Source organism: Nannospalax galili, unplaced genomic scaffold, assembly GCF_000622305.1.
Source record: "Nannospalax galili isolate Female #2095 unplaced genomic scaffold, S.galili_v1.0 scaffold449, whole genome shotgun sequence".
In the NCBI taxonomy this organism is placed as follows: domain Eukaryota; kingdom Metazoa; phylum Chordata; class Mammalia; order Rodentia; family Spalacidae; genus Nannospalax; species Nannospalax galili.
In genome coordinates, this window is record NW_008360312.1 from 899,279 (window position 1) to 911,262 (window position 11,984).

The 11,984-nt window shown below is 37.6% G+C and overlaps 1 protein-coding gene across 1 annotated transcript; it reads left to right on the forward strand.

The window, feature by feature from the left end:
• Nucleotides 1-4,239: 4,239 nt before the first annotated feature.
• LOC103727093 (hyaluronidase PH-20-like) lies at nt 4,240-9,823 on the forward strand. Its single transcript, XM_008824886.1, has 3 exons — nt 4,240-5,193; nt 5,650-5,739; nt 9,347-9,823. Exons 1-3 carry the CDS (start codon nt 4,240-4,242, stop codon nt 9,821-9,823), a joined length of 1,521 nt encoding a protein of 506 aa, XP_008823108.1.
• The last annotated feature ends 2,161 nt before the right edge of the window (nt 9,824-11,984 follow it).

Here is an 11,984-nt window from a genome sequence, read left to right on the forward strand (position 1 = left end):
CCACTTATTATTTGAATAAATTATGACAGTGTGATGAAAAATCAACACAAAAATGTATTTTATAAGCTGTTCAGAAGTTTTGGACGTTCACTTACAGACCTGAATTTTCCTTACATTTTTAAGCTTATATGTTTTTATATCTCAACCTACAATTATTATATTGCTTTGTTTAATTGAGAAATATTTTAATCATCTTTATCTGTTGCTTCAACAGCTTTAGAACTACTTCTGATAAAATATAAATTCTATCATGATAAAATATGAGTGTATTGCCTGCATGTATTTAAGTAGAGGGTTTTAGATTCTCCCGGACCTAGTTACAGACCGCTCTTAGCTGCTATGTTAGTACTGGGAATTGAACCTGGGTTTTCTGCAAGAACAGCCAGTGCTCTTAAATGCTGAGCCATCTTTACAGCTCCACAGTGATAAAATTCTTTTAGCACACAGGAATAAGAGTTTACTACAAATAGGAACTTAAACACTTTTAGTTCATAACTTTCTAAATTTACTGTGAAAATAAATTTGTTAAGGATGCAATCAACATGCCAGTACTCTGAAACATTATTAAGGCCAGCCCCTGTCATGAAGCTCCTGAGGAGAGGGGGAATAGCTGCGTTTAGAGAGGGATCTTCTGGATAGATTCTGTTCCTGGGAGTTTGGGAACATCAGGACAACAGTTGGCATAACTGAGTACAGTTTAGGAATCAGGTGCTGTGTTCCTTATATGAAATGCATGGGTCCAGAATTGTTCCAGAGTTCAGATTCTTAAAAAGGTTTGGAACATCCATATATACACATAGGTAGATGTCTCAGGAATAAGGCCAAAGAAACATGGGACTCCATTGTTTCCTGTACAGCTAGCCTCAAGACAATTTTATACAGTATTTAAAATAATTTTATGCATGGCACACAGATTCCTGGTGTGTGGGGTCTCTCCCTCCCATCGTGGGTTGTGGGCCACCGGTCCACAAGGGCAAAGGGAGCAGAAACAATGAACAGGGTCAGGATGGCCAGTGAGCACTGAGGGAAGAAAGACCTTCTGGGGAGGCATGTTCAGTGATACAAACAGCTCCAGACTCAGTGAAACAGCTCCATTTATTCAGTGGGGGTTAGAGAAAATATAGTGTGGAGGCAGCAGCCAATGCTTCAGCTGATGGGTGCTCATAGTATGCTTTATTTACATGTGGCAGGAGGCTCCTATCATCCAACTACTGGGCAATGCCTAATTATCATATAGAGAAAACCTGGGGGTAGTTTTTACTCCAGGTAACTATGCCAAAGGTCATGTTCCAAATAAGGTCAGGCATCCGTGCTTGGCTGCACTTTCCAGGTAAGTCAGGCAGAGAGCAGGAGGCCCCCACTGAGAAGGGGAGTCCTTCCATATAGCACCAAGCCTTAGAGCTATCCGGACATGGAGGACTACAACCCTAGCAGCAGGGTCCCCCAACACTGGTGTAGACTTTTCTACTTGTTGCTTCATATTGGTCCTGAAAAGTTTTTAAATTTTGAAGCATTTAAAATTTTTGGATTTTGAATGTTTTTTGGTTTATTTTTATTATGTGTATGACTGTTTTGCTTGTATATGTGTAAGCTCACCCATGTGATGTAATAACTGAAAAAAACCTGAAGAGAATTTATTTCTCCTGGAACTGGAGCAATGGATGATTGATAGCTGCCATGTGGATGAGGAGAAGTGAACCCAGGTCCCCTTCAAGAGAAGTTAGTTCTCTTAACTGCTGAACCATCTCACCAGTCACTAGAATTTGGAGCATTTTGAATTTTGATTTTTCTAGGCAGAGATGCTCAACCAATAGGCATGGTGAAATAAGGTCACTTGTAGCCTGGGGTTAAATCAGATTTTCCAAAGGAAATGGAATCCTCTAGCAAGCATTTTGTTTTTTATTATTTTAATTTTATTTGTATGAGTGTATTTCCAGGACATAAGTGAATCTGTGTTGTATAATGCCCACGGAGGTCAGAAGATTGCCTGGGATACCCATAAGTTGTTAACTGTCATGTGGGTACTGGGAATTGAACCTGGGCCTCTTTAAGAGCAACTATTGCTCTTAACTATTAAGCCATGTCTTCAATCCCTTCTAGCAAATATTTTAAATAACAGGAAGATACCACTGTAAATTTTAAGCTCTCTCCCAAGTCATACCCCAAGGATTTGACCTAAGATTTACACAAAAGAAGAAATATTTCATCATGGCAAAAGCTAAGGCCCTATTCAGTTTCTTTCTCTTACCTCTGCCATTCAGCCCTTGATGTTGGCACTTGATATTTGACAAGAATTATTTTTTTCCCTGATTTTCAAGGTCTTAAGTATGGAGGTTTGTAGTGTTTATATGATGGACTCTTCAGTATGCTTACCTGTTCTAAACATCAGGGGAAACCTCATTATACTTAAAATTTGTGGCTAATAATGATTAAGATTTCCTTTATTTACCATGGCATCCTTTTTAGAACATTTTTCAGTAGTGAGATTGAATGGATACTTTGCTATGGAAAGAGAAACATTCCTACAAAGAACAATATAATTCTCACTGTACCCTAACACAGCAGTGTACTAGTGATTTTGTTAAAGCTCTACTTTCCTCTGAAAGCTAATGGTCTTAAACATGTCTCACTGCAGGACAGGTGAGTTGGCTCAGTGGGGACAGGCATCTGCTGCCAATCCTGAGGACATAAATTCATTCCCAGTGACCCATATAGTAAATGGAGATAAACAACTCCCAAAGCTGTTCTCTGACATCCACTTTTGTACTGTGGCACACACATGTCCCCCAGCTCCACAAAACAAATAAAAATGTAATTTAAAAGTTAAACATGCCCATTATAAGTAAATTTTGCAAATACCAAGTTCTGGAGTTGATTTAATGTAATCACTGGTTCTTAGGTCAGAGTGTTTGATTGTACCACAGCAGTCACTATCATACTTCACCTTGTCAGGCAGAACAGCAACACATTTGTGCTTTTGAAACACAATTTAAGACCAATATTCAGGGCAGGAGAAATGACTCAGAAGACTCCCTCTGCTGGTCTCTGCAGACATTGCACACATGTGGTGCAGTTACATACATATGGGTAAAACACTCATATACATAAAATTAAAATAAATTTTAAAAAAGCTCTGATTTCTACTAAACATGAAGTCTCAAATTCCTACCCTGTGTTTATTAAACAAGGCTAGAATTGATCAATGTAATTTATTAATTTTAATTGTAGGAGGACATTACTGTAGAGCTTTGATCCCATCCCGTTCTAAGAAGCGCTTAAACTTATATTGAGTTATTACCTGTGGCAAAAGTGCATTTCACCTTTTATATTTTTTCCCTCTATATGAAACAAAATTAAGTGGAAAGGAAAAATGTATAATGAGCAGGGATGGGATTATATACGTCTAATCTTAAATATTAGTAGCTGAGGCAGAAGGACCAAGAGACAAGTCCAGATAGGGTAACTTGAGAAGACCCTATGCCCAAAACACATAGACAAACAAAGAAACAGATACGGATGTTCTCACTGGTAAAGTGTTTTCCTAGTATCTGTAAAGTTTTGGGTTCAATTCTCAACACCACCCCCATATTCACACACAGAGGATAATTGTGAGGATGATAAAACTTTAAATTCTATGAGAGTTTGTGTTCAAAATTTGGCAGATGTGACAGAGTGGTCTTTCAAGAATGAATAGAGAAGTATCTATTTTCCTAAACAGGCCTTGCTAACGTATTTCTAGATATATCATCTTACATACTTGGGAAGAAAAAAGGAAAAAAAAATACATTCTGTTTTCTGTGCAATCACAAAAATCATTATATTATATTCCGCTGGGTCACAAAGATTATTTTAAAATTATACCACAAGAATTATTATTATTAATATTATTCAAATTAACTGCCTCAGAATTTGTATGATGCACAAGGGAAGAAGTCTCACACACTGAAATACAATCATAGGTCTTCCGTCTACTGAAATTGAATTAAACTCTGGCACACAACATTGAGAACTTGGTGACACTTCCATCCAAGCTATGGTAAATTCTGTGCTTTATTTTTTCAGTTGCAGATGATGCAACTTGCTGCAAAACATTCCTGAAAGGTGAAGCAAGAAGAATAAGGCCAGGGTAAACGTTCTTTATACGTATGTATTTGCCACCTTTCTCACCTTTTGCATCAAATATTGGACAGACCACAGTGTGTAAGAAGAAATAAGTGTTGGTATTAACTGTTCTCTGCAATGGGACGGTTGAGTTGTAAGCACCTCTTTTTTGGGTGCTTTTTTGAGTCTAAGGAAGCCTCTCTGACAATGTTAGTCTTTCTTCTGATCCCATGTAGGGTGACTACGGATTATAGAGCAGCCCCCATCATTCCAAATGTAACTCTCCTTTGGGCTTGGAATGTCCCAACTGATGATTGTGTTGGAAACTTTTCTCACTCACTAGATCTGAGTCTGTTCTCTTTAGTAGGAAGCCCCCGGAAAACTGTAGTAGGGCAGTCTGTCGTACTATTTTACACTGATCGACTTGGCATCTATCCTCACATAGATGCAAAAAATGTAGAACATTATGGAGCAGTCCCCCAGGCTGTGAATTTACAAGATCATCTGAAGAAATGTAGGACTGACATTGCACATTACATGCCAGTTGACAAACTGGGCTTGGCTGTCATTGACTGGGAAGAGTGGAGACCCACATGGTTAAGAAACTGGAAACCTAAGGATATTTACAGGAATAAATCTATTGAGTTGGTCCTGAAGCAACATCCAGGAATGAATATAATAGAAGCCACCAAGAAAGCCAAAGAAGAATTTGAAAAGGCAGGAAAGAGTTACATGTTGGAAACATTGAAATTGGGAAATTCACTTCGGCCAAAACACTTATGGGGATACTATCTTTTTCCTGATTGTTATAACAACAAATTTTCAGACCCCCATTACAATGGAAATTGCCCTGATGTGGAAAAGAAAAGAAATGATGATCTCAATTGGATGTGGAAAGAAAGCACAGGCCTTTATCCATCTGTCTATTTGAGGGGAGACTTGAGGTCTTCTAAAAAAGCTGCACTCTATGTCCGCTACCGTGTAGTGGAAAGCATCAGAGTATCCAAAGTGAAGAGTGAAAAGAATCCAGTTCCGATTTTTGTCTATATTCGGCTTGTTTTTACTGATAACACTACTAAATATCTTCTTCAGGTACGTAACCAAAGCCTGACAGTTGTGAGATTGTATTCACAAATGATGTTTACTGGAAATTAATTTTTTTAAAGGAAATGTAAATGAGATTTTTATATCTTTTAGGAATTTGCACGAGTCTATTTTCTCTTAAAATTTTTATTCTTTTATAACTTTTTGTCTTTAATGTAATCATGTGACCTGTTAGTAGCCATAGTAGCCATGGAGAATTACAAAATGTAGACAATATTTTAACTTCCTTTTTTTTTTTTCATGGGCTGGTCTCTTGCCAGCAGAAGTCTTTAAAACAATAATATCTTCTTTCTAAATAGAAAAGAAATGCCTGAGTAAAAACTGCGAGTGCAGAGTATGTAAATTACTGGTATTGGACACCATACTTAGCTAGCTGTGTTACTGTACTGTGTAAGCAACTATAGCTTGTTCCAAACTGTTAACTCTTTCTATCACATTTCCCAGGATGACCTTGTGAATACAATTGGTGAAATTGTTGCTCTGGGTCCTGCTGGAATTATAATTTGGGATGCTGTGTCTTTAGCACAACGTTCGGTAAGTGGAATTGGTAGGGCATTAAGTTGAATGGGGAGGAGAGAGATGAAAATATTTCTATCTAATGTTTTTGAGAACTGTTTTGGCATTAATAAGAAATATGCTTAGCATTTTGTAGTAGATACTCCATATTATTAAAAATATTGTACACTTTTTGTTTTAAAATTAGGAAATGTTGTACTGATTTTCCAGTGAAGTATCAGATCTTTAGTGAGACTAATTGAAATAGTCTAGCCTCATGGTTTATAGATAGCAAAATCATAATTTCAGTTTTCTGACAAGGTGTGTATGGTCAGAGAGTAGATTTCTATTTTTTATGTTTTAATTCCCCATATCAAGTGTTTATCAGCCGTTTATTTAATCCTCTTGAATCAAAGGAGATTATATGTAGATATGTTTGTGTGTACATATTCACATGTATATGCATATTATATATGAATATAAATATTGCTAACCTGGAGCCAGTTTTTCCTTCTGCTGCAGACTTGGCAATACAAGTGATGAATGTGCCATGGAGACTATCATGTGAAGCCCAGGAGTCCTGTCCTACAACCTGTAGAGGACAGACTTTATACCCTGAGACCAGGAGAGGCACTTGAGAAATGCTATACTTGACTCTGGCCTTTTAGAGAGAGTAGCAACATTTTACCTTATTTAAAAGTATTAAAACTTTGAAAATTTTTTCAATGTCCCCTGAGCTCTTCTGCCTATTTTGTGTAGTTATGTTGTCTTTAAATACATTCCCAATAGAAAACAAGTAACAAGAACTATAAATTCAGAAAAAAAGTGTATGTCTCTGTGAATCTTTTGAGTTTCAGAGAATAATCTTAAAATCATAGGCTTCCTAAGTATAGTTCCAATTTTTGCTAGTTGTTCTTCCAAAACTAAAATTTCCTTTTTCAAGAATATTATTAATTCTGTGATGTAGTAATTTATAAATTTTTCATACTGCTCCCTTAAAAAATAAAAGAACAGAGAACTGCACTTTTCTTCTGAGAAGGAATGAATCTGGCATTACACATTAAGTACGTTGTCATGGCATACTGTTAAACCATCATATTTGCTTTTAATGTCACTTTGATCTGAGATGCATATTGTTTGCCTCCTACATCATCATCTTCAGTATGATTCACTCAGGGACAGCCCTACAACATTTTTATTTCTCTTTTCTATTTTACACATTGCCTGTCTTAACACTGTCCCCTGTAATCTCATTCTACATATTTCTGCTCCTCCATGGATCACTTGTCATGTTTCGTCTGATTCACTGAGAGCATGACGAAAGGAAAATTGCGGGTATAATTTCTGTATGTGTATTGCGTCTTTGTGCACAGAGATGAGACTGGGTCTTCCTCAGTTGCTGCTGTCCACCTTATGTTTTGAGAGTCTCTCACTGAACCTGAAATTCACTAGTTTGGCTAGATTGTCTGGGCTGCAAGGCCCAAAGATTCTCTTGTTTCTGTCTTTACATTTATGGACTTACAAAAAATGAGGCTGTTTCTGGCTTCTTGAAGTGTGTTCTACAGATCAAATTCAGGTCCTTATGCTAGTTGGAGAAAGCTCTTTATGGATGGAGTCATTTGTTTCCCCGTTCCCTGCACCATCATCACCTCTGATCACTGGCTTGTTTTTCATCTGCTAAAATTGGCATAGAAAGTTGTCAAATAAGCCCTTTTCCATCCTCTCCATTTCACCAGTTCTACTGTTGTGATGAAGCCAGCTCTAGAGGCTTGATTATTTAGTATTCAGGAATTCTGTGAGCCTGTAGATAATCATTGCCATTATTTAAATTAAGTGATAAAAAGATAGAATGTCATGAATTATGCTAAATACAAAGGTGAAGTTTCAAAATAAAGCATCCTTTCCCTTCATCCTCACCTCCTGTGCCTAAGGTTGTGAATATCAGTTGTACCTGTGTGAGTGGGTATTCTGGAGTGATTGGTACCCACATCATGCTCCCATACTGTGAAATGCTTCCTTCTATACTCAGTTCCAACCTCTGCCTTCAGTACTGTTAGGTGAGCAACTTGAACTTGTCCATTAGAGGTATATTAGTACTCCATCTCTTAGATTTCCAGTTTAAAATTTTCCATCAGTATATCAGTGCACTCCATGCTCAAATCACCCTCATCTCTGTTGTCTGATTTTGGCTAAATCTTGTTTCTATAAAGTCTCACTTGACTGACTGTTGACTGAAAGGTCTTTTCCGTCTTCCAGAAGTTCCCAAAGTCTTAGGCTCTTGGCCCCTTTCTTCTGCCATCAAAAGTAATGGTAGCGATTCAGTTTATTTGTTTATTGTCAAGTTTTCATATAATATCTCCTAGTTGTCTATGAGGAGACCTTGAATTCTTGATTTTCCTGGTTCACTTGGGATTGCAAGAGGGCATCATCAAGTTCTTCTGTAATGCAACTATTTCTTGCACTTTGATGTCACTGCCTTTTACCATGTTATCTTACTAACCCAGTTGGAAAAACTTCTTCGCTTATATGGACATGTGTTATTAGACTGAGCTCTCTCAGATAATTCAGGTAACCTCCTCTTTTCAACCATCATGCTCCCAATCATATCTTCAGCTCCTCTGCTCTGTGATAACATACATACAGGTCTAAGAACTAGAGTGCAGACATCTTTGGGGAGACATTATATGGCCAATAATAGACAGTATTCATACAAAGAACAGAGCAAGAAATAGATTCAAGTCAGATACTTTCAGATTACTCGTCTTTCATGTTGACATGCCACCTCGACTTCATTTGGTCTGCCTAGGGGCTCCCTCAGCAGAACTGTTGTTGATGAGAGACCATGACTTCTTCCAGGTATTTTGAAGGATAATATTTCTGTGCAGTGTTAAAATGGATCATTTCTGCTCATTATTTCAGCCTATACAGTTTCTCAAAAAATTCTCAATATGCATATACAATTTGATTATGTGACATTTATATAAAACACAGTTGAACATATTAATTACTTTGAGCTATGAATTTTGGAACTCTAGCTAATATTTAAAATCATAAGACAAATGAGATTCCTATTACTATTACTTATGATTTATTGATGGTTAGCCTAAGATAAGACATATATTAAGCTACTACTTTATTATCTAGATTTCATTATTTGTCATTATACAAGCTCTATGTGGCAGGCTGTAAAATTAATGTTATTTTACAAGTGACAATACTGAAAAATAAGCAAATTCACCAATTTATATAAAGTTACCCAGATAGAAGACTAAGATTTAGAAAGTTTGGGAGATCCCAGTCTCATACAGAAATTTATTAAGGAAGCTGGGATTCCTATTAGGGCAAGAGAACCTCAACTCCCATAGTCTAACATCTGTAACATTCCATCCTCTTCATAAATTTATGAAATTTTAGGGAAGATGAAGATCAGATCAATTTAAGGCTCAACTAAAAAATTATACAGTAGCATGAAATGGCATGTGAAAACTACAAATATTAGAAAAACAGCTGGCGTCATCTTGCTTACTAAAGTAAAAAAGAACATCCCATCCTTTGGTCTGTCATTTTGTTCTTAAGAATTGCTGGTTATAATATGTTAGTTTTCATAGGAACTTACATCTTTATACTCTATCTTATTATTTCACAGGCAGGTTGCCCCAGACTATATGAATACATGAAGGGTATCCTGAATCCTTATATAGTCAACGTCACTTTAGCAGCCAAAATGTGTAGCCAAACACTTTGCAAGAATCAAGGCTTGTGTACAAGGAAAAATATCAGCAGAAATGACTATCTTCACTTGAACCCAAATAATTTTAAGATTCAATTTGTGGAAAATGGAATGTATGAAATAATTGGCAATCCGACCCTTCATGACCTGGACTACTTTTCGAATCATTTTAAGTGCAGCTGTTTTGCCAACACAAACTGTAAGGCAACACATAATATGGACATTGTGGAAAAAGTGCACGTGTGCACTGGTGATAATATTTGCATAAATGCCATTGTAGAACCCAACCTGGCATTCTACCTCATACCGAGAAAACGCCTCCTCTTTGTCACAGCACTCATTCACATCATTTGCTACAGGGTCTCTCTGCTTTCCTATGAAAGGTATCAGTGAGTAACCATTAGTTCTCTCTAGCCACCATATTTGAAATATTTGTTATAGGCTTGTGGTAACTTGAAAATGAAAAATGGGACATCATTTTGCAAAGACAATTCTATTTTAATAATCAAGATTGTGTTTTGAGTTTCAAAGGCAAGATGTGTTTTCTTCTATCAAAGATTCATTGCAAGCTAGAGCTGGAGAATTGGTATTGGTCTGAAGAGACTGAAGATTAAATAAAATCAAATTACTGCATTCGTATGTCTTTATTTGTCACTAGTCGAAGAAAGATAATCAATGGACTGGAGAGGTGGCTCAGCAGTTAAGAGCACAGGCTGCTCTTTCAGAGAACCCAGATTCAAATCCCAGCACCCACATGGTGGCTAACTCGTGTCCATAACAACTCCAGTTCCAGAGGATCTGATTCCTTTTCTGACCTCCACGGGTATTGCACAACATGAGTGCACTTACACATATGCAGGCAATACACTCATACACATAAAATGAAAAATAAAATATTTTTAAATGGGGGTTGGAGAGATGACTCAGTAGTTAAGAGCATTTCCTGCTCTTGCAAAGGACCCAGGATTGATTCCCAGAACCCACATGGTGGGTTCTGGGAATCAATATATATATTGATTCACTCCAGTTCCAGGGGAATCCAATGCCCTTTTCTGACCTTCACAGGCATTGTGTGATATGGGTGCAGTTACATGCAGGCAGTACACTCACATATATAAAGTAAAAATAAATAATTAAAATATTTTTTAAAAATATGATCAAAGAAATATTAAGAGAATGAATATATTTTTAATTTTTATTAAATTTTTGTGCATTTTATACAGAAAATCATCTTTATACTCCCTTCCCCTTTGCCAACCTCCCATAGCCCCTTACTCTCAATGGAGTTCATATGTTTTGTCATTTGTGTTAAGGCCTGTCATGTAAAGTTAGTGTCCCCAGATATCTAGAGTCCATCCCTTTAATAAGGTCAGCTCATTCTCACCCATCAGAATTCAGTTGCCAATAGTTCTTCAACTAAGACTGGGGCCTGCTGTTAATTTCCACAGTTCTGCACTGGGTTTTTGTCTGCTTAAGTCTGCATGGGTCTTGTGTATGCTGACACCATTGCTGTAGGTTTATATGAGAAGAGTCCTAGGAGCCTAGGGTGTTCATATGGTCATGCACCTGCTCCCTGGCTCTTAGGATATTTCCACTTCCTTTTCTGCAACAGTTCCTGAGCCCTGGGAGGGTGTATTTTAATATAGGAGTCCTGTCCAAGGACCTACACTCTGTGGACTCCTATTCTCTGCATTTTGGCCATGTGTGACCTTTTGCATTCCTGGCACTCTGTTGCATAAGGGTGCTTCATTGAAGAGAGTTGTAAGATGAAATACTGTTCTCTTCCTCTCTTGTTTTATGTTCTGTAGAGGCTGCATCTTACATGTGCCACTTGGGCTTGGGCAATTCACAGACAATCTCTGTGTCTGACCAGTTGTGGAACCCTGTAACTATCCCTGTCTCTTGAAAAATAAACTTCTTTGATGGGTGGTCACTGGGCTACTTGTCTATAGATTTAAGGATCCACATTACATTTGGCTAGGGATGTGACAACGTTGGAGTTTTCTCTAAGATCTATGACTTCTCCGGCTATGTGTATTTGGTTAGGTTTATAGTACTACACCTGAGTTTCCTCCCATTGAGTGGGCTTTAAGTCCAATTAGGTAGCTGTCGATTGCCCCCAAAATAAAAGTGCCATTACTGCACCAATGTTGTTTGCTGTGCTGGTCATTGATGGGGTTTTTAGGTCTTGAAGCTGCGGGTTGAACACACCTTGATGTTCTCCCTTAGCAGTGTGTATGGTGCAGGAGAGTGGCTTCAGGTCAGTTCCAGCTCCATTGCTTCAAATCCTGCATCCAAAATACGTCCTGTCTTTAGCAATAGTGTCTTACCATCAAGTTCTGGGAGGCAATCAAGGACTGTGGCAGTAGCCTGTGTATTTTTTAGAGTCTCTTGGACCACCCTGGCCAACAACTCAAAGGAAGGTTTCTCCTATCTGGCACTGTTTCTTGTTATGTAGCCTTCAGCTATGCATACGGACTCATGCAGAGATATTATATGTATAATTTTTCAGTAGGTTTTTGGACTAATATGATTCCCTCTAGTTTTTTCTACT